Below are 23,652 nucleotides of genomic sequence, written 5' to 3'. Positions count from 1 at the left end.
CTGGAGTGGTTAATGCTTTTACCGCCTCGCTCATCCTGTAATTGCCCTCTCCTCTCGTTCTTATTCCTCTGTTAGATGAAATCTCCTCAATCATTTCACTTTACCTCAGTCATACTCCCTGAACTGGTTCCTCAGCCTGTTCAAAGCAATGCTGGAATTCAAGCTTTGCATGTATATCTCCTGTATCATGTATATCTGATTCTATCGTCTCTTACTGTCAGATCTGAATGGGGGTCCTTTAAAGAGCTGTAAGAGAAGTTACAGTGCACATGCACAGAGGGGGTGGGAAGGGGTGAGGGAATGATGAAAACAGTATCCCATGGATGTGGTTGTCTATGTTGTTCAGGCCAGATTTGACTTGGATTCTTTAACTTTTCACTCAGTCATTGATAAATAAGCTGCTCAAAAACAACATAGTGGCTTTAAAGCAACAAACAACGCCCCCTGGATGCCTGGAACTACCCTAATCTAAGTGGTGTACCGTGCTGGAACATTACGTCAAACATCACACACTCACACCCAGAGCGCACCATTCTCTGTGGGGACAAGAGTAAGAAATCGAATTAGAGTGAATATCAGAGCAGTTTTCACTCATTGGAGAGACGCAGAAGTCATAACTTTTGCTTGTTTGCCTCGTCTCCTCTGCTTGCTTGATGTCGGGCTTTGAAAGTGAAGTTGTCGACTTGCTCATGAATCAACAGAAGCAAGATAAACCCATTTCCATAGAGGTATAGCAAGTTGAGCCAAACTTTCTGGCTACCTGCTAGCTGTGTTAGCAGCAGGTAATTACGACAGGTAATTACACATCCCATCTGTAGAGGGCGCCCAAAGTTTTGCATTGTGTCGCTTTAGGTAATATGAATAGTAAGGAACTACCTTTTTATAGTCCACCAACGAACTGATGCATTCTTTAAGCAGCTCTGGTGTTATTGCATTGATATTGGCGTGGTCATGACAAGTAAAATAAAGACTAAGAGGGAGGAGCAGTTGGAAGAACTGAAACTGCATCATTCAGCAGAGCAACGCTAACCTGGTTTGACTTGATATGTCTCCAAACCATTAAAGCTAATGCATGAGTTGGAATTAAAATGAAATGTGGGACCGAGCTGCTCAGCAGGAGGAGACGTCGTGAGTGCAATGGAGAACTCTAACTCATCCAGAGTGCACGCAGAGAAAGAGCATCTCAGTCTTGCTGATATTGAACTTGAAGTGAGCTTGAGTGAGGAAAAATAATGTCAAATATATAAAAAAGAGATGGATGTTGTCGCCACAGAAATGGTGAGGCGAGACCTCCTGGAAAGACTTATCGATGGAGCGAAGGACTGTGAATGAACTTCAAGTCGCTTTTTACGAGGTATGTATTCCGGGGGTCATGAAAGTTTTTGTTTTATCTGTTACACGGAATAAGGAACTATATATATACACTTCATCTCTGTATCAACTTTCAATTACCTGGGTTCTTTTGTATCTGAGGTCACACTATCTGATCTCGCTCACCCCGGCGAGGGTCTCCGGGTGCACAAACGCAAACACAGCATAAATCAGAGCCACGTTGAGGGTTGAGAGAAGGAGAATGTCTCCGACTTGCCCTCCTGCATGCCGCCGCTCCTGGTATAAATACACCAGGCGGAACGGCCCCCTTGGTGTTTCCGTGCATCTGTCGAGCGGGCCCGTCTTCTCGATGCTACAGTTTCAAGCAAGGTCAGCGAGTGAGATAATAAGCCTGGGATAGAAATGAAAGTAGTTCTCCACGGCACTGTGGCGCTGCTGCTGCAGTCGGGTCTGTGACATTGCAGGGCCGTTGCCCCAATGAGCTCCAGACAGTCTTCGGATGCCTCGGCTGACAGAGCTCACGCCTCACGTATGCATGAGTGTACTTACACACAGGGAAATGTCAGGGAAGCCCATGCGGCAATGTCCAGTAAGTGGTGCTGTGTGTGTGGACGGTTATTAATAGAAGAGCGGGCAGGTGATGGAGCGAGGGTCGCAACTCTCACAGCAAAAATTCGGACAACAGATGGGGCTTTTAATATCCTCCCCTCAGATCTTTATTTAAAAAAAAAGAAACACACACAAACAAAAATGAAAGCAGAAGATTAAAAGGGCAGGTGTGTGTTTGTGTCATGTGAGAGAATCAGCACAGGGACGTGTGGCACAGGTCTCGAGCATGATGGGAATTCCAGAGGCCATCGGTGCGACCGGTGAATTGAGTTAGCGTGCCGCTCCGCACTCACACACATGCACACCGCTGCCGAAAATACAAAGAGGATTACTTCAGTGGCCAAAATATCCACGGAGCATGTGCCACGCTCCGGCACATTCTGACACGGGGAAATGAAAGGCACACAGCTCGCTCATTATAGCATCTGGTTGGTCTCGGTGTTTATGTGTTAACACTATTTATGAGTGGCCAACGCAGGATCCACACTCTTCAGACCTACTGAAAGTAACACACTGTAAAAGTCACCAGTAAATCCGATAAATATTTCTACATCACGGGCATTTGTAGCGTTGGCTCCGTCTAGTTATATCTCATGCAACAGGCTAATCGATGTTATTGGACGTGCACGCCAGTTTTTGCTGGTTTAAATGATCAATGTTGAACACGCACATTTTCATGTTTTTTTGCACAGTTGCTTATTCAGCCGAGAAACCTCAAGAGGTCCATTCATTTGCACCTACTCGCACATTGACAACATGCCTTTTGCTTAGGAGTAATTCATAAAAATATTATCAGGTACTTCATTTTTATATATATGTATAGTTTGACCCATGTCCCATCCAGTAACATGGAGGAGGCAAGATTTTTGACCTATACTCAGGGAGCTGTCATGTCGTACATCCTTACAACATGTACGCACAATGTTAGTGAGTTTACTGTGAGTTTACTGTGGACACGTGTACTACACATATATGTACTGAGTGAAGTTTGCAATTTGAGACACGGCAAGTTTTTACCCTCTATTCGTTTTGTTGTACTGTATATAGTCAATATGTACTTCATCTGTTTTGTCTATGCTACATTCAAATGAATAAGAGAAACATTGTGTGGTCATTTTGCAGATACCTTGCTAAATAGGCAATGTGAAGTGCAAAGGGCCCAATAATGAACTACACAGAGAGAATCACTGGCAACACAACAATGTCTCATTTCCCTTGTTTTAAAAGGAGGTACATCAAGGAGAAGATGGCTGAAGAAACTCAAAGGTTTCAGTGATTCAGGTGGACTGGAAAAGGGTCACTGGGCGTGTGGTTGAATTTGGCGTCGGAGAAGATGGCCAAGGTTCCCACGGTGGTGATGATGACAAAGAGCCAGAGGAACATGCGGTCCACCACCATGGCCACGTACTGCCAGTCCTCCTTCAGCTGGACAAGGCCATCAGGTGGTAGAGATGGCGATAGGATGGACGGACACAAGCATGAGAAAGGGGACAAAAGAAAATATGGACAGAGTGAGAAAACAAAGTTATACTAAAATCAAAGATTATTTAAATAAAAAAAGACACTTACAGCCTCGTCGTCTTTCGCAGCCTGTAGAGTCTCCGCGATATATGTGATGGCTTCTATGGCTGACTTCAGCTCATCTGGTAATGAAAGGTAGCTACTGGGGCCGTTGATAAACTTCCTCAGGTCCGTGCACATGCCCTCCGGCTGAAACCTGCACACCACAAAATGCACAAAACGCCACACGGTCAGTAAATATCACATCGGTTCAGGAGTTATAGAGCGAGTCCACATGCAGTGTCGACGCCTGAGCCTGAACAAATGCACACGGGCCTGTGGAATGTAGCAACGTGCGAGCAGACGTCAGGCCTCACTAATTAAAAGCTGTTAAAATAGTGAAGCGTGCACGAGCCGGGCTCCGTGTCTCCTCTGCGCTCCTCTGTCATTCAGAGGGGGGAATAAAAGAGAGAAGGTCAGAGGAGCTCCCGGGGCTCGCTGTACCGGCATGAGAGTCACCGCTTGGCATCTGCTGACTGTGCTGTTCTGGCTGAGAAACCCTGTGTGTGTGTGTGTGTGTGTGTGTGTGTCGGTGTGTGAACGTGTGCGTGTTGCTGTGTTTACTTGTTGCCTTCCGTTACCAACTGTCAGCTACAATTGGGTGCCAGGGGTCGCTGGGGGCTGGGTGAGAAAGTTGCTTCCTATCTTTGTCAATTGCTTGGGTATCACACATCAGATGTAATCGAAATCCAGGTTCGTTTTCCTCCTCACACTCGAGCTTCCCGGTTAAACTACAGCCCTCCACTGCAACATTCAGTTCCAGATCAGACAGTATGGCCACAGCTACCAACTGAGCTATAATGGTAAATGTGGACATGTACTGTAGTGTAGCAGCAGTACAATTACAGAAAGTTATTTTTGCATTGTGTATATGTACGTTTATCAGCATATATAGGCCTATATATACATATTTATCTAGCTATTGGATCTATCATATCATATTGTATTGTTCTAATGTATCATATCCATCTATTGAATCTATCTATATAAATTGTGGCCGCATCAAACCAAGAAAAGCTAGAGCTTCAAAAATCCTTAATAAATAAAGTGACCCAGATCAGCTTGTGTCTTCAACTTTTCATTATAGTATTATTTCCCTTCTCAAAAACTTTCCTGTGGTTCTGCTTTGACACACAACGACTGACCAAGCTCCAAGCGTTTCTCACCAGCGATTCCCTGCTGCATTTCCATGCATAATAGTGCATGTCCTTGAGCAATGACACATGGATTTCCATTGGCCGCGTCCAGGAGAGAGACATACACGGACGTCTAATACTCCTCTGACATTCGGTAGTGATACAGCACGACTCAGACAGCGGGACCCCGCAGCTAAAGTGTCTGGTAGAGAAATGACATTGTCTCAGGAGGGGAAGAATGATCCTAGTCTCACTTTGAGGTGTGAGCCATCACATCTGTTCGACACAATATGGTCCTGGATCTAAATGTGCCTGGGAACTCTGGGACATTACACTATTTCTGTTGCAGACACTATTCAGTGTCCTCTGCACAAAACTTACATTTGTTTAATATATACCAATTACAACATTTAATATGTATGCCTCTAACTGTGACATCCTTCTATTTTATATATATATATATATATATATATATATATATATATATATATATATATATATATATATATATATATATATATATAAATTAGTCCACCTGGTCACTGCATTCATCAGTTATTGTGCAGATAATCGGAAAGTGGCTCTTTAAATCCTGGCTGCTAGAATTGTCAGACATATTTTTTGTGATGTCACTAAACTCCACAAGTAAAAGGACTGAGCGTCACGGAAATAAAAGTGTGTGATGCTAAATGAATACAAATCTACAAACAGTCACAGATGCACAGAGCAGTAAAACCCAAACAAAGCTTGTAAAAATGCATCTGCTGTTCGACCTTTTGACCTCGTCTGGGCAAAAGTAAGTGAATCGTCTTTGCAGAACAGCTGCACTCGGCCATCTGTGTGCGTATGAAACACCTCGGGTATGAAACACCTCTTCCACGTGCACTTTTTAGAAGTTGGGGCACAAGTGAAGCCAAGTAAAGATGAGTTGCAGGTCAGGCAGATCGACACTAGAGGGCAGTGTGGCACCATGTCTGCAAGAGAGCATGACATCGTGGAGTGGGGCCTTGCAGGCAGAGCGGGGATGGGGGGGGGCAAGGGGCTGCTTGGCATTCAGTGCAGGACTTTTTTTGGGGGGGGGGGGTTATGATGCAGCACTGCCGTCGCTGCTGCTCCTGCGAGTGTGGCAGGTGAGGAGGCTGCGACCTGAGAGAGGTGGAGCCTCATCATATAGAGAGAAGGGGGTAAGCGAGAGAGAGAGGGGTGAGGGAGAGACACAATTTGGCCTCTTAACCCCTCCTCCCTTTGGCCTCCTGCGTGGCTCAAAGTAGCACTTCATCAGCGAGAACTAAATGACTGTTCAGGAGACTAATTCAACTAAAACTGGCTGCGCCTGGTGCCAAGACATGCACTAAACCCAATTAAGGAGGTGTGTGTGTGTGTGTGTGTGTGTGTGGACTCAGGAGAGATACTGCTGTCTCATCAAACTGCTCTAATAGAGGCCCTCCCCCTCCCCTTCCTCCGTCACCCATTCTTTCACCTGGACACACGGCGTCCCGCTCCATTGTGGCGGAGTTGATTTGCGCAGGTCATTATTATTTTAGCAACGATTCTCTGCCGCCTCCTGCCCTCCCCCCCCCTGGACATACTTCAGTTCTCGCTGGAGGTGACGGATGGAGAGGTGGGGAGATTTTTTTGGCGGTGTATCAATAGAGAAGTGGGGCGGCAGGCTCGTCGAGGATGTCGCAGACCTAGATGACTTCCTGCGAGGACCAGACTCTACCTGTATGCCAAGGTCATCTGTTTTTTCTTGTGTCCGGCGCAATGGAGACCGCAGCTGGACTGATGGGACAGTTTGTCACCAATTTGTGTGCCAGCGCTGGCCGTCATCCAGCCGCTCACAGATCCAGCTCCTTACTCAACAGCCTCAGGGACAGCGCTCTGTAAAACCTTTAATGAAACTCATCAGTCTGGGTTTCACAGGGGCTGTTTGGGGACTAAGGTTCAGATACCCCTTGTTTAGATGCTTTTCTATGCACCCAAGCTAAAATATCCATGATGTTCATAGACTGTAGATGGCTGACATCTTGCCGGCACAATAATTATATTACATTATTTTACAATCAGGATGTGAACCCGATCAAGGTCTTGCTGACACATGCACTCCACCAATCGCTAGTCAGTCTCAGCGGCCAATCAAGATGTTTCAGTCCATTTTAAGAGCAACAAGTAATGTATCAAAACCAAATTTGCTGGCAGAAATGACCTTTGAACATCAGTTTCTCTTGCTAGTTTGATCCATGTCCCATCCGCTAACATGAAGGAGGCAGGATGTATGGCCCATACCACTGGCAGCCACTAGGGGACTATCAAGGAACATTAGCTCCACTTTGGGGGCCATCCTTATGGACAGTCTCTGAATTTAACACCAAAGGTCAGAAAGTGAACCCCCGGCTTTTATGTCTCATGTGACTTTTTTCGCTGATCAGCTCTTGGCTTGCAACTGCAGCTTTTACCGGGAGCTAATAAAAAGTGACACTGTGTTATTTACATACAGGGCGCGTAATATTCGACTGTGACTTTTAGGAATGCGCCTGTGTGTGTTTGCTCGGATGCCTGAGCACGTCTGCTCAGCTCCTCACTCTGCAGCAGATTAGAAGTGAGATACAGGTACGGGAGGAAAAGGGGAATAAATGCACGGCAAGAATTCTGTCTCTCCATATTTGAGGCAACTGCTCTGCCTGGCGATATTTTTCTCTTTTTTTAAGGGAGTTGCCGATTCACAGGAAAAATGCAAGCTGTGGGAAAAACAGAAGGTGCCCGGGCAGCTGACTTCAAAGATAACCTGCTACACGGACTTATACATGAAATTCGATGAATACTGAACACCGGACATGAAAGATGAACTTATGTATATTTCACTTTAAAGTGCTATCTATAGAAACACATTGGCAGTTTACTTTGCATGTGTTTTTAATCACTTTGATGTTATTCCTTTCAGATATGGATTAAATATTATCATGGGAACACCATCGACACGCAAAACACACAGTAGGAGGCAAATGTTAGTTACAAAAGCACATATAAAAATATACACATATGTACACACACACACAAACACACACACACACAGATATATATACACATCACAGCTCTGAGATCAGTCAGAGGCTGAGCTAACGTCAGCAGAGTCTGTAATGCATAACCATAAAGTCACACACAATTTTATCATCCGAAAACATCTGCAGGCTTTCAATTATTGGGGCTAACATGCACACTCACATGCACAAGCACAAATTCATTCACCTTGAGGACGCCTGGTCTCACCTGTGGGGCTTAGGGAACAAGATGGACGAGTCTGGTTTGCGGATGAAGTATTCATCGGCCACTTTGCTGATGGCCATCTTGGGTTTCTCCCGGCGGGGCAGGTTCTCCAGGTACAGGGGGGACTCCACTTTGGGCCGCAGCATGCGAAGGTAGGGAGGAAGCATGTGGATGAAGATCTAGGAGGAGAGCAAAGGAGTTACGTCCACCATTTACAGTTTTTCTTCAGCATTTCTTCCTGCAATTATGCAAAAAAAAAAGGCACAAAACAAATACCCATCAAACGCACTGTATTGTGTTTCCTTAACAATAAACCACATTAGTAAACAGAAGGTTATTTAACTGTACTTTCCGCTCTCAGTCGATAGCTTGTTGGCTCGCACCGACCTCCCAAATCCATTGCCTCTCCTGGTATTAAAAATCCATTTGTTTGGCCCCTCGTTTCATGATTTATGGGGAAAGCTGAGATGTACTCGCCTCATATTTGCCTATTAAGGGTGAGAAATGACTCAAAATGTGGAATTTAGCAGCGCAATAACCTTTGAGAACAGTTGCTGCTGACTGATGTGGGCGGGGAAACCAAAATGGGAAACGCTCTCCAATTCCTCAACGTCTACTCTCAAGGTGTCCTTGAGCAAAGATCATAAACTCCGGACGCTCCAGTGGAGCTCCTCACGGAAGGACGGGAGTTGTACTCTGAGATGTGTGTGATTAAAACTGAAATAAATGTTTCTTAAACACTCTGATTTTGTCTTTATAAAATCCATCAGCTGGAATTCCTTGGATGTCACACGTTCAAAAGGATTTCACAAGACTTGAAGATAAAACTGGGCCAAATATCAGACTTGATCAATATCACGAGGCTGTAAAATGGCTTCTTTATCTGCACTTTGAAGTGCTTTGATATCCATCTCTTGAAATAACTCTTGGCTAGCCTGTATTGACACATAGATATCAATATTATCCCGCTGGCAGGGAACACGCTGTAGCTGCAATAGGGAATGTAACAAGAGGCCTGAAAAATGAAATGTGGCTTGTATAGTGATTTTCTTTATTAATTCAGAAGTAACTAGAATGGCACTGAGTCAAGGCCCAATAGTCTCTTTATGAAATCACGTTTAAATCCAGATTTTAACGTGTGTTATCATTCAGATACTTAATACTCGCTAGATCCCATCCAACACCACCAGTGTGTGGAGTTTCCTTAACTACGCACAGCATCCCCCCCCCCCCCCCCCTTTCAACCTTGATGACATCACAAGGGGTTTAATAAGCGCCAAATGGACTCTCGCGTTCTGTGCACAAATCTTTCCTTCCCACACGGACGCTGAACATCTGGAGAGCAGCAGCGATAAGAGGCCGAACCTATAATGCTTCTGTTACCGTCAATCCAGCACCGATCAAAATAAAAAGTCAATTAAATAAATCATTTCTGAAAGATGTTTTATCACACTGACCTATTCTGTTACCTGTTCATATTTGTGGTAAGTTTGGTTTTGATTAGTTATTTTATACTATCAGACACGTCACAATTGACAGCTGAGACTGACTCGTGATTGGTCGCACAGAGGTCGATACCACAGCTTCACACTCGGATCACGGAGGTATTTCTTTTTGAATGTAAAGGCAGCATAAATTTGTCAATAGTCAACTCCACTCTGTGATGGGGCCTCACCTTACGGACCCACATGGGCATCGTGTGGGTGTTGGAGGAGCGGTGATGCAGGTTGAGGACGACCACACCGAGGATGACGGAGAAGGTGACGAGGATCATGGTGAACATGATGTAGTTGACGATGATGGGGACGCCCAGGGACGTCTCAGGGATCTTATCAGCCAGCAGCAGCAGGAAGACGGTGAGGGTCAGCAGCACGTTGATGGACAGACCCATCTTCTCACCTGGTGAGGACAAAACAACATTTGGAGTTGAGGAGAGCGTCTCCCGGACAAAGTTTGTTTTCCCCCTGTGTGGCTGAGATAGTATTTTAGCAGCATCTGGCCAATGCAATGAAAAATCCCTCTGTCGGAGAACACAAAGTTCAACATGTCCGAATTCTTCCTCCGCTGACAACTTAATCCAAGAAAGTGCAACGCATAAAATTATTGATCAGAAGCCAAAAAAAACTATTGGATTATTACTATTTAAATGTCCTTGACTTGTCTGTGTATCAGGGATGAGGATCATCCTTTATGATCGGGCACACGTGTCTGCAGATAGTGCAGGGGAGCAGACCTTGAGCTGTCCCACAAGCAGAAACCTGAAAAGATGGGGCGAATAAAAGCACAGAGGCTGGAGAAGACTTTGCAGGGACAAGGGCCCCCCACAGCTAAAGGAAGACATGGTCCCAGTAAGGGAGAAAAAGGACAACCACCTCTTTCTTTGGACAATGTGATATAAGGGATTCGCTGCTAAACACAACCCGAGAATATCGGAGAACAACGTGATGATGTGTTTCTCCTTCCAAAGAGAAATCACGGCCGAGTCAAACGTTGCAGAAACAACAGCAAATGGCTTAAGATATAAAGAGGAGAACAACTGGGCCAAAAAAAGAAGACAGGAGGCTTTGGAACAGAGGCGGTTGTGTCAACGCTGATAACTGATGAGGACCCGAATGAGGCTGACATAAGGAGAGTTCCAACACAGTCTTAATCTAGTTTAGGAGCTGGCAAGAAGTCGTGCAGAGGTTCCCCACAGATTTTTTACATTGTGATCGGGGAAATCAGGCGATCACCATGCGTATGAGGGACAGGGTTTGGACAGAAAAAGCAGAGTGTCTGTCGGGTTTGGATCGAGCTCGATGAGCCTTTCTCTCCGGCTCAGGCAGGTTTGGACAGAAAGAGGTGCCACTGTCAATTCTTCACCTCCTCCAGCATGATGTGTCATTCTGTAGCAGGATGACACAGCAGAGCAGGAGGATCAGTCAGCTTCTCTTCTCGCCTGTGTTTTTGTGATTGAATGTAGTTTGGGGACCAGTCGGTGGTTTTCTCCTGGTGAAAGATCGTTTAGCGCGTTGACCTCCGTCACCAAACAGTCGTGTAGTGTGAACTGCACAGCAATCCAGTGACTGTGAAGCTTTTGAGATTTCCACAACAGATTTTTTGAATTTCATGATGCCATCTATAAAACATACACAGTTACTCAGTGAGGAGGAAGGAGGTAACGTGTTAACTCTTAAATCAAGGGACACAGGCGTCAGCTCTTATCACCACAAACTCTCTCGATATCTTTGTCGGTGTCTTCTACATGTGTGACTCGACTTTTACATCCTGGGAGATTTGTTTTCTTTCATTTTCTGCTTCTGTCGGGTGTTAGAGGCCCCCCCTCTGATTCCCTCGGGCCAACATAACGGCACATATCCATGTTACTACCTGTACTGCCATGGGAGGTGCACAGACCTACAGACTGATGACCTGATGAATCAATGGAAACCAACTTGTTGGAGAAAGCATATTGAAAGCAAGGCGGTACAGTGAGCAGGGCAGAGTGTCGAGCTGATCACTCTCAGGAGTTGGTGGGCTGATTTCTACCGTTTTCATTTCCCAGGTTATCGATTCAGCTGAGCGCCAGGAAGCAACTATCTAATCTGAAATGAAATCCCTTCTGTTCCAGCGATTGCACGAGTGTGTGACTGCCCAATTTAAACAGACCACACGGGCCCAGTTAGGAAAGCAGTAAACCAGTGGAATGACTGTCCGGACAGTCACCTTTACCTCAGGCTCTTAACAAACCGGCTTGACATGTCGTCGTACCTGCATCAGGCGGCAGGTAGAAGTTAAAGATGGCGATGATGGTGATGAGGATGCAGGGGAGGATGATGTTCAGGACGTAGTACAGAGGCTTCCTCTCGATGATCAGGTAGAAGACCATGTCCTCGTACATGTCGTCACTCACCACCTTCCTCGCGGGCTTGTGCTTGATGTGCCACTCGCCGCCCTCTGGAAGGGGGGGGGACATTTCAAAACCATCGCTTTTACTGGAAAAAGCCACAAATCTGCATACCACAGGGGGCACATTCCAAGTGAGGAGAAACACTCTGGTGACTGATATCAAGCAAAATCAAGGGGAAATACAGAATAAAGAACATGGAAGAACTGATTCAGCATTTACTGTCGTTTACTGTGCATACAAATAGGACTACTCTTCATATATTTCCACTTTTTTCCTCTAAACTGAGAATGATAAACACAGAACTGTCGCAATCTACGGAAAGTTGAATTTATTCTTTAATTTACCACACTTTCCCTTTATTTAACAGAGCTCCCTATTCCCTATATTGCACCATCCAATCTTTCCACGCATCTTCTCACCGGTGTAGCCGTCGTCCAGTAGGATCTCTCGTATCTCTTTGCCCTTTGAGTCCAGCGCGTACTGCAGGTCGATCTCTGTCGAGTCGTACGTGTAGGAGCGGAACTGCATGGTGCAGTTCTGCCAGTCGAAAGGGAACAATGCCACCTGGAGGGACAGACGTGGACGTGAGTGGAGTCACAGCAGGGGAACGATCTCAAGATGATTGATTGTTTGACTGATTATTTATTTAAGCCTCGGAAAACACATTGAGGAATAAGACCCTCATTTACAATGGTGCCGAGGGTACAATGAAGAGTTAATACATTGAGAAAAAAAAAAAAAGGTCATAAACAATTAATTTTGACGATTCAATAAAATACTATTGTTAAGCCTAACCCAACTAACAGTTACAATCACTGCAGGAGAAGTCAGTTGTACATGAAATAAGATTCGAGAATTCCCTTAATAAAATAAATGAGCACAGCTTTAAAGATTTTTTTTAAGAGGAATTGAATGAAAAGCAGGTTGCGTGTGTGTGTGTGTGTGTGTGTGTGTGTGTGTGTGTGTGTGTGTGTGTGTGTGTGTGTGTCCTGATGTTCACCTTAACTCCACAGGAGCTGCAGTACAGTGCAGGGGGGGTCCAGGTTATTCTGCCGTTACTGTATGCCTGGATGGCGACTTCCAGGGCCACATGAAACACGCCGTCATTACTGGGAAATTAGAGGGAAATGAATTGATTTGTTTTGTGTGTGTATCTTCACACACACTGGAATCAGAGCAGCATTCCCGCTTGCGTCGCTCCTCTCTCGACCTCACTCAAGCTACACGTGTTCAACAAGTGCGGCACATGGACAGTCGTCAATATTGCATCAAAGGAACAGGAAGAAGTAGCCGTCTGGCAGGAGATGTTGCTCTATGCAGGCAAAAACTGTTTTCAACAGCTTCTTCCCTCAGGCAATAAGACAGCGGAACTCTAAATGAGCACAATAAGTCACTGTTACTTTTCAAGCACCATTTATTTTACCTACTGTTGGGGTTGTTTGAACAATTTAAACTCAGGCATTTGATTGCAATATATGCTAATCGTGCTTGTTTCTAAAGGGGCTGTTCGCTGAAAGTTTCACAGATACGGCTCGACTGACATTAATAAACTTGATGTATTTATCTAGATCTGCACCAAATTGGACACACACAAACATGCCTGATTCAAGATCCATGAATGATTCTCTGGGAAATTAACACAAATGTCGATAAACGCCCCAACTCGCAATGTTAAATAAAGAGAAAGCAAATCCTGATTGAAAATTCAACAATCTTCCCGGGGTCATGTCCCGCCCCTCCACAACTTTTCATGAAAATCAGATGAGGTGACTTTACGTAATCCTGCAAGCAAACAAACAAACGCTGACAAAAACATAATCTCCTCGGTGGAGTTAATTATATTTCAAGAGACTAAGCCTTCACCAGCAGCACCGTCACCTCGTAGGAATCTTATGCAGAATCCTCAATGTGATATTGTGGTGTCTAGTATTTCGTTGTGTCATATTGATGACTGACTGAAGTGCCCACTTTAGGGGAAACTCCCCCTTGTGGTATGAAGTGGCAACAACTTGTAAGCTGATCACATTGATTAACATATGTCCAGACTGCTTTTATCTGGAAAGCGACCTTTGTTGACCTTTACCAAAAACTTGGTAAACTATAGTAAATTGGGTTTTAATTGGCGATCGGGTGTTATAAAAACAGCTGAAACATCATGATTGACAGCTACAAATCTGCAAGATGGCGGCGCCTGGGATATTTTGGCTTCGTTTCTGGACAGTTGGAGGAAGTGGAGACATGTTTGAGCAATGCCATTCAGTCAGTATGTTGGCCGCAAAACCAGTTAAACCAGTCATTTTGCAGGTCGCAAAAGCGTAATAAAGGCTGCACGGATCTTTGCAATCGTTAGCATGTTAATGTAGCGTCCTGCTAACTCCATCGTGTAACAGCAGCATCATGGATTTGAATCTTTGTTTTAATGTCGCCCCACTTCCTCCTACTTTCCCGTCCCTTTGTTCTGCACGATGACGCAGAATTTACCAAAGAGGGACATTGACATTTGGCTGCAGTCCCGTTCTAAGAGACCCTCACTAATACATTTTAATTGACGCAGATAAAAGGGAAGAACTCCATCCATTTACTCTAGACACCTCGGAGTGCAGCGCCACTGCACACAAAGCTGTTTTCGCTCACAGCACAATGCACAACAAAGACACAGAGTCAATTAGACACAGATTTAGTCGTCTGTCGGGGTGTTGTGTTTGGCTTTTATGGCTCCGGATGATTTAACTGAGAGAGGCTTGTGTCCTTCATGCAGGACCATCCTGAAACCCTCGTGCCTATGAAGGGGGCTGCTGCTGCTGCTTCAGTGACAAGCTCTCACACACAAACACACACACACATTTAAATAATTTATTTGAATCCACCAATCATATTCGTACAAAAAGGATTCAAACATTTCTCAGAGGTTGAATACAGCTTAGTGACTCATGGGTACAAGAAACATCTCCTACGCCAAACAGCAGGATACCTATAGCAGCTGATACAGAGCAGAACTTTGCTAGTTGTTCAGATCGTCTCACACACACACACACACACACACACACACACACACACACACACACACACACACAAAAGGGTATAGCCATGTTTGCATTGGTGTAAGTCTATGTTGTCGCCTCCTGAGCTGAAGAAGCTGAGCATCAGAAAAAAAAAGGATTTTAAGTGTCTACATTTTTCCTTTAAAGTTGTGATATATAGTCTTTACATTAGTGGACCAGTGTGGTGTTCAGGCTCCATCGTGCCTAAAAGAATCACCTCAGTGCTTCAAGCCGTTCTGGTAAAATACAGCTGGATGTAAAGTCGGGTCGTGGAGAAAAGTGCTGACGTAGCTGTGACCGGTGGATGACGGGGTTGATGGGCCCTTAAAATCTTCACTACGCTTTTACAACACGGTGCAAACGTGTCTCCCACGTCACCTCCTCTCACAACCAAAACAATAAATAGTCCAAATTATGATAATGACCTTGAGTAGAGGTGTAAGTGATGAGAGGCGAGAGTTAGAGCGGACGAACAAGGATGGATCTCTGTGTATCAGGAGCAGTGGAACAAGCAGCAAATACATCTTTACAGACTCGTCAACAAAAATGAGTCAGAGTCAGTGCAAGGAAACAAGGAAAATATTCAGCACAACATGTTTTTCGTTATGTAATTGTGCATAATATCCTATTATACTTTTTCAACATGGAACAGGCACATTTAAATGTATGGGAGGGAAAAAACACTTTTCCCTTCCAATTTTTAGTTTTTATATCTTATTATTTTCCTCGTTGAATTCTGACCTTATTCTGGTAAAATTGCAACTCTCTCTAATTAATCTATGACTTTTGAGTACTATCACGACTTTTTCACATTAAATTATGACTCTATTGTCATAATCTGACATCATTCTCATAACATTAAAAATGCATTCTCGATATCTGAGATTTCTTTCCTCATAATGACCCTATCCTACGTCTCAACATGCTATATTTAAGGAAGGAACGTTTTTTTTTAAAACAGAGGAGATTAAACAAATTGTTTCTCCTCTGAGTTCATATTGATGAATGTCAGTGTGATTTCTTACTTGTTGATGAGGACGATGTCCGGCAGCCAAACCTTCAGAGCGGGGATACGCAAAACCTCAATCCCATCATACTCCTTTGGTTTCCAGGACAACCGATGATCTGTCCATTCCTGAATACAAAATATTATTTATAAATGCAGGGATTTCCCCTTTGCATTCATCCGACCAAAACGAAATGTTATTTGCCTAATGTTTAACTTTACATTAGATCCATGTTGTTATGGCTACTCCCAGTGTTCCTGCCTGTATGTTTGTGTGGTGTAAGGGCACTGGGCTGCACTGGGAGAGTCAGGTCTGATGTTAATACATTCATATATCCACTGGTGCTGGAGTCACGGTTGAGTTGGTCAAAATGATGAGAAATAGAAGGCGGTTATTCAGTGTTAATGAGCTGTAGGGCTCCCCCCCCCCCCCCATCATCCAGCAACAAGCTTGTGTTCTCGTTTGTTATTGTGCTAAATGTCCAAAGCAAACTTCACTTTGTGGTCAAAGGTGCAACAAGGTCTGGGACAGGGGAGCTGACGTGGACAGACTTACCAGGTTCATGACAACGACCGTGCTCATTTCTTCATTCTTCATATTCTGGAGGGAAAGGGGAAGTATCTGTGTTATCAAAGCTTCTTTTCTAGATCAGAGCTGGTGGCAGCAGCACAGAAATAAATCTGAATTGACATGATCACTTTCTTAGTTCAGAAAAAAACCTGCTGAATATTGTCCTTGTGAAAACAAAGCATTATCTCATTAATTCATAAAAAAATATAATTTTGAGGTGAATTTAATAACCTTCCTTACAGCTAAGTTCTCATTACAATAAATTCAGTGGCAGCTACAAGTGTCTGTTAAAATTACAGCAGGCACCTGAAGCTGCGACTGAATTTATTGTTCGTTCATAAAACACTTTGGTATCTTCCAAGCAGTGCGACCATGTTGAACCCGAACAGCAAAACTGTCAAACAAAAGTATTTGGCAGATATCGAAAAATAAAATAAGCTAAAATGCATGAATTGTTTTTGTAACCCTACCCTTTATATCCACACACTTTATATTTACATCAGGAGCAGTCCTCTCTACGGAGGCCATCATGTTTTTTACAGTAACCAAGGCAAAACAAACCTTTTAAGTTTTAAGGACGACTGAAGGTTTCCACAGGTTTTCTATCTTTCATGTTTGGAAGGGGAGGGGGAGGTGCAACATGCAACTTCACCACTAGATGTCACTTAATTCGACACCTCGAACCTTTAACTGGGAAGATTTTCTAGTTTCAAGACTTTGGATTTGAGCCTATTACAATGCACTAGTTGGATTAAATGTTGCTTCTGTTGCTCCTTGCCTACGTTTAAAAGAGGTATACAAAATTAAGCTGAAATATATAAAGTATTGATTACATTTTTCATTTGTTCTTTGGCACGTCCCTTTTTGTCCAACCGCATGTGAGCATGTTCTGCCAGTGGAGATCACCCTGCACATGGCGGGTTACGATGCAGACGCAGGTAGAACAGCTGATAGCAGAGACACTGGCTGGTGATTGTCTAAACAGCTCGAAGGAGACCGGGGCTGCTATTTAAAACGCTGGGAGGAATGTCAGGGAGACAGCTGGGACAGGGGCTGGGAGAGAGAGGGGGCGGGGGGGCCAAGAGACGACGACTCATACCACACCACACAACACACACACACACACGCACAAACACCAAATCTCATCACCGGCCTATTGCCCACTGATACTTCCTGTAACTGTGTGAATTTCCCTCTGGGCGAATGTTAATAATAATATCGCAGCGGTTATCCAGCTGACGGGTTCCGGGCGGACGGGGGGGCCGAGCGTCAAAGTGGGTCCGTTTTCAAGACAACTTAAGGGACCCCACGTGACTTCCTCTCCAGAGTAAGAGTGACCTTGAGCATGTTAATGTGACACAGTGTGCACGCATTGTGTGTGTCTGTTTGATTGCATACTCGCGTTTTACCCTCTTACGGAGTCACGCAGGCAGAAACACTTCTCCTAACACACATTTTCCAAGCATGGATGAATAGGAATATAGATCTTCCCATCAGGAGCAGGGCTCTATGTGCTATCAGACTCAGCAGGCAAGCAAGCTCTGAATCTAGCACCATATTGCTCAGATGTTTTAAAAAACATTTGCAGGTCCCGTCATGCGTGACTACAAGGATGTGGTCCTCAGCGTGGGGAGCAAGCATTCTGCTCCAAACCCTCACAGAGACGCGTTAGTTTGTGTCAATCCGATTCAGAGTTTTAAGCACTGATCTACCTCTGAGGCAAAACTACATTTTCTGGCTGAGCCCAGTGAAATGTGAAGGGAGTAAGAGAGCAGGGTGGGAGACAGGCACCCGGGAGATTCTGTGCTTCTACTGGAACAGGAAACCCTTCAAATAATCCTATTTTTTTAAGAGGCACAATAATTAACCAGCGTTTTCTATTAATAGTGCAGTGTTTGTGTAGACTGGGCTGTTTGCTTGGCCTGTGGTGATGCTGGTTACAGCTTTTCCTTCTTAAACTGTAAAAAAGACCTGCAGTGCAATACACATCCCAGGTGTAAGGCTGATAAGATGAGCGGTTCTGGAGATATGAGATATTGCGTCTACTTGAGAAAACCAATCAGCTTATTCTTTTGAATTAACACCTTAATTATTTTATTTATTCAGAAAAACAGGGCTCTATTTCTGAATGAATGAGATTTAACATAATAAATTCTGATCGTTTTTTCTGAATTTAAGTTGTCGAGGCTCTCTTAAATCGAAGCAAACATCCCAAACGTCCCTTCTGTTTAACTCAATCTGGTTGTTAGACATTTTGAGATTTCTGTCGCTCACCAGCCCAATGAAGGAGGACAGGACCATACCCACGCGGACCACCACCCTGTGTTCCGGGGTGGGGGCCGGCCGGACCATGCGGTTGTAGTTGGTGAAGACCTTCTTCATCAGAACCTGCTCCATCTCCGAGGCGCCTGGACGACACATGGAGAAAGGTTCGGGTTACGACTTCATCAGTTTGATTTGTCGACAGTGGATAATCAGACCGGAGCTTCAGAGTTTTCCTGAAGCTAGCCAAGTTGTTGTTGTGCCCTAATGTCCCTCATGTACCTGTTCCATCTCCTCAACTGTGTATTTATTATTGTTACCATTCTGAACAACAACCCTTATGCCTGCGTACTGTCAGGACGGGTCAATCTGTGTCCTCGCCTGTTAGCGGTGACAGAAATCGCCGCAAAGTTGTACTTCTACTCCATTTTTATGCAAAAAGCTCCTGTTTTATTCACAGCCGTCTCCTCCTCGGTGCTGAAAGGTTAGAGGCATTAATAATCAGCAGCTCCGGCGACGCCGCATTCATCACGTTTGGCACCGCCGTGGCCCCAGCACGATCTGACCTGACAGGAATAAATGACAACGATCACCCGGCACGGCAGCCCCATTAGCCAGGCACGGGGCTGCATGGCTGCTGATGGGCGGGAGTGGGAGTCGGTTGAGGAAAGCAAAAAAATAAAAGAATTACCATTTTCTTCTCTCTGGCTGGTCCTGACGCGGTAAATAAGTCAAACTCGAGTAGGAGACCGGAGCGATCAGATGAGATGGGACATTGTTGAAGGCTCGTGTTGCACAGAGGGAAATCTGAATGGTCGTTTGTGAGCTTTGGTTTTCTGTTGTCGCTCTGATAAAGGACAGGGGAGGAATTTATAAAACCTCCAGAAAAGGCACTTAAATGGGATCTCAGCCGCTTGCCCCACTTGTTGACTTGTATTCATCGATCAGTGATAAGATTCATTCAAAATTGTCAATACAACACAACAACCACAAGTCAGAGAATCCTCTGTTGTTCGTGAAATGGTTAAGGTGACATGAGATAATAACACAAAACTCATAAATTATTTGACACATCTATCTCTGAGCTACTGAATGTGCTGCAATAGTTACTTTAGTATAGTATGGTATAGTACAGAATAATACAATGTAGCATAGAATGGTATAGCAAAGTATGGTACAGTATAGCATGGTCAAGTGCAGCATAATATAGTGTAGTATAGGAATGTACAATATAGTCTAATACATTGCGGTATTATGTTGTATAGTATTGTCCAGTACAATATAGTATAATAAGTGGAGTACAGTAGAGCAAACTACAGTGTATTATAGTATAGTACAGCAAAGCATGACAGTATATTATAATATGGCAAATCATAATAGAGTAGAGTCAAGTACCATATAGTGCAGTACAGTGTAGTTTGATATGGTATAGTGTAGTTCAGTTCAGTACAGTACAGTGCAGTATAGTATAGCACAGTGTAGTAGAGTTCAGTAAAGTGTAGTGTAGTATCATATAGCATGGAATGTGATTCCTCTGAAGTTTGTGTATGTTGTGTGTGGCTTTGGTGTCTCTGATTATATTTAGTTGACCTAACGAGTAACTGTGTGTCACATTGTCGGTCTGATCTCTGCTTATTTACCCATTTTTCCCAAAATAGTCTCAGAGGTGGAAGTAATCGCAGCAGCCCTCCACGAAGCTTTGTAAAAGACTGTGGTTGAAGTCAAGGAAGAACCCATTACATTTTCTTAATTCACGGATCTTAAAGGAAAAAAAAAGGCCCATTCAGCGGACTGATATCTCAGAGTTTGTGAAGTCTAACCCTGATGGAGGCATGTGTCCTATATGCTTATTGTTTTAATCTAGTGGATGACTTTTTCTGCCATGCTAGCAGCTTTGGCTTTGGCTTTGGAGGGCAATGCTGCTTTGTTGCTTGGTCGGTCCTCCGCTCCTAATCTCGACTGGAACCGACCAAATACCTGCTACGACGTTTCCCATCATGATCAGCTGCCCTCTCTGTGTGGTGCTAACCAGCGTATGAGAGGGACAGCAGGGAAAAGGCCACTGTAAACTGAATTGACCAGACCTGCACTGCAACACACTATGGATTAATCTGAGTCAACTGTCACTGTTTATCCTCTTACACAACAATAATCCAACAATATTTTTTGGGGATGGCTTCCACTGGTTCATACTGGTGGGTTTCTGGTGAACATGTGGCATTTACTACAAACAGAAGTGTTACATGACTGCTACAGCTCTGTTACAGGACCTGGTTATGTTGTGTCGTCCTGTCACTTACCTCCCAATGTGCCCAGGCTGCACAGGCAACATGTCAGCAGGAGCAGATCGGAGCGTTTCATGTCCCCCCGTCTTCAAAAACCGATCCTCACTGGGTTAATCCAACTCCTGCGACTTCTCTCCCTGTTTTCCAGTGGAAGTGGACAGTGCGAGTTTTTGGTTTGGACTGTTGTTGTCTGTCAGTCAGGCCGGCCTGGCCAACTGCTGTCTGCTCCGATTACCTCCTGGAGGGAGGGGGTGTGTGTGTCACTGTTCCCCCCCAACCCCCACCCGTCACAGTGTGAGCCAGAGAGCGGCAGTTATAGTTTGAGTTCAGTACAACACAAGTCAAAACATGACAATGTCTGGGTCGAGCAGTCTCCACCTTGACAGATACAAACCTTTTTATATGGGGAGCAGTCATGTCGTCCATCTTTACATACAGTCTATGATTCTAACATACTTTCAGGGACACACAAAACACCCTGGTCTCACCCACTTTCCTCTGACTTTCTGTCCAACCTTCTCACACCTCCCTTTTCTGCCATTTCTCACATCACAGCAGATGTTGTCCTTACAGAGTATCACCCTGTTGGCTACTCACCGTGACATGACCCTGAAGGCAACAGTATTCTTCAAGCGATGACCTTGATGGACTGTTGCAAGGGGCCGACACCTCTTGGTGTGGGGTCAGTGAGAGTCTGAGAAGCGTGCCCGCTAAACCTGGCGTGCAGGGTCTTTTGACTTTCTGGCGTCCCACTTGTGTTCTTGTCCATTTTTGTTGTGATATAAGATTTGCTTTTACATGGCTGTCTTCCACATGCAACCACTGTACTAGCAGGACATCCAGAGGTGATACAGGGGCCATTACTCTCTTTTTAAATCACTTCAACGCTAAGTTTGAAAAAAGTTTGATTGCCAAACGCTGCTGTATTTTTCCAAAGGCCCCGGCTGTAAAGCATCTCCATCCTCCCCTTTATGTCCTGCGTTCTCATCTCTTTATGCCACTCCGCTCTCGTCGGACGTCCACGCCGCTTTAATTTACGACCCACTGTCACTGCCATTTGGCCCGTCGCCAATTTAATTACCATAGAAGCTAACTATTAAAAGCTAGCGGCCAGTGTCGAGTCGCACATAAAAATGGTCCGGAGGGAGTGTATAAAGCGCTCGTTGGCAGTGACTCAATTTCTACGATCTCTCCCAGAGCAACTGTTATAGATCACTGTTTAATATCAGGAGCAAGTCGTCAACCTAAATTACACAGATTGTTTACACAGGTAACAAGCAATTTTAGTTTGATGCGGGAGATTATCTTTACACTTTATTCCAGGACAGAGTCAAAGTCCCCACTTTGTTTCCTGCTTTAATTACAGTCAAATTACTCTGTGTGATAACTTTCTTTTTTGTTGACTCTGCTAACGACCTCAGAGATAAAAGTCACCTTATCTGACTTCTCAGATTAGAAGCCAGTTCAAAACCATGTTTTCAGACTTTAACTGAGAGTCATTAAAAGAACGCTACGTCAGCAAAAAAGTTTGGAGACGCGCAACATGGCCATAACAGCAAAATGGCATCGTTGAACAAGTTATCGCCAAAATAAATACATAAAAATGGTGCCAATTCTTGAATCTGGCAACTTGGATTTTATCTGATGATGTGTCCCCAACACATCATCAGTTGTGTCAGAGGACCTTCAAACATAAAAGGGACATTCACAATTTTGTCCCATTCATAATATTGTTTTGCAAATCTTCTCAGAGTCAAAGCTCAGTCAAATTTGAACACAAAGACATAACATTTTAGAGTCAGGGTGACTTTCAAAGCACAATCCATATATTTGATGTCCATACATTTGCGTATAAAGAAAGTGATCTTAATAACTGATTATGAGAATCATTACAGGGCTGCCACTTTTTATTTGAAATTTGAATGTGGAGGAAAAGTCCACATTGAATCTGACTGGTTCTAGAAGCGCATGAGAGTATCTGGAGCAGTTGTGTCCTCATCCAGCAGAGGGCGATCACTGTTACGTTGTTTTGCAGTAAAAATGGAAGATGCTAGCATGCAAAACCTTCCTGAGCAGGATATAGTCAGGATAGACGGCAGAGTATTGATCAAAGGTGAGTCTGTTTGTCGTCTGTGTACCGATTAAACTGCCAATATGAGACCTGCAAACACCTAAATGTAAACATGCAGAGCAGGTTGTATGGCGATGGAGCAAAATCAGAACACACGCCAAGAAATCTCTCAGGAGACCAGTGTTACAATCATACAAATATATTAGTTCATTTTTATTCAATTATATCCAATAATACGTCTCTGTTGACTTTGTGTAAGTTATTATAGAAATAAATACAGATCATATTGCAAATGCAGAGACAGGGGTTTGGGGGTAATCAGAGTGTCGGAGGGAAGAAGGAGGGGAAGGGGGGGGTTAAGGGGTTAAAGAGTAAATATTGGATAATGACTGTTTCTTCGAAGGTGTCCAGTAAATGATTGGCGCATGCATGCTCGTAATCCCGCCCATCAGAGACCTATCATCCAACCCAGGAGTCTCGAACTGCAAGTCCCTCTCAGTTCCTTTCTCCAAGTGATCCATGGGTTCGGATGGCGTTTGGCTGTCGTGTTGTTCCACCTAGTCAGCAACAGGGGGAGTTATTGCACCCCCCCCAACCACATTTGCATGGATATATTTATATATATT

The 23,652-nt window shown here is 44.3% G+C and overlaps 1 protein-coding gene across 1 annotated transcript; it reads right to left on the bottom strand.

The window, feature by feature from the left end:
- Positions 1 to 3,210: 3,210 nt before the first annotated feature.
- Positions 3,211 to 21,031, bottom strand: chrnb1 (cholinergic receptor, nicotinic, beta 1 (muscle)). The gene is made up of 11 exons (XM_053416728.1): positions 20,971 to 21,031; positions 18,683 to 18,816; positions 16,394 to 16,438; positions 15,857 to 15,966; positions 12,791 to 12,899; positions 12,210 to 12,354; positions 11,652 to 11,837; positions 9,577 to 9,800; positions 7,905 to 8,080; positions 3,511 to 3,658; positions 3,211 to 3,366 (listed from the first exon to the last, which is right to left on the bottom strand). Exons 1-11 carry the CDS (start codon positions 21,029 to 21,031, stop codon positions 3,211 to 3,213), a joined length of 1,494 nt encoding a protein of 497 aa, XP_053272703.1.
- Positions 21,032 to 23,652: the final 2,621 nt, after the last annotated feature.

This window comes from Pleuronectes platessa, chromosome 23 (genome assembly GCF_947347685.1).
Source record: "Pleuronectes platessa chromosome 23, fPlePla1.1, whole genome shotgun sequence".
Taxonomy (NCBI): Eukaryota; Metazoa; Chordata; class Actinopteri; order Pleuronectiformes; family Pleuronectidae; genus Pleuronectes; species Pleuronectes platessa.
The sequence above is the reverse complement of the archived record's forward strand: the minus strand, read 5'-3'. Positions and strand labels throughout refer to the sequence as shown.

What these genes read in the sequence shown, in the direction of transcription:
- chrnb1 (XM_053416728.1), bottom strand. Translation starts at nt 21,031, where the DNA reads ATGAAACGCTCCGATCTGCTCCTGCTGACATGTTGCCTGTGCAGCCTG. An exon ending in TGTCCTCCTTCATTGGGCTG is followed by an intron (nt 16,439 to 18,682) that starts GTGAGCGACAGA and finishes CTTTCCCTCCAG; the next exon opens with AATATGAAGAATGAAGAAAT. An exon ending in TGCCCATGTGGGTCCGTAAG is followed by an intron (nt 8,081 to 9,576) that starts GTGAGGCCCCAT and finishes CTCTCCTCCTAG; the next exon opens with ATCTTCATCCACATGCTTCC.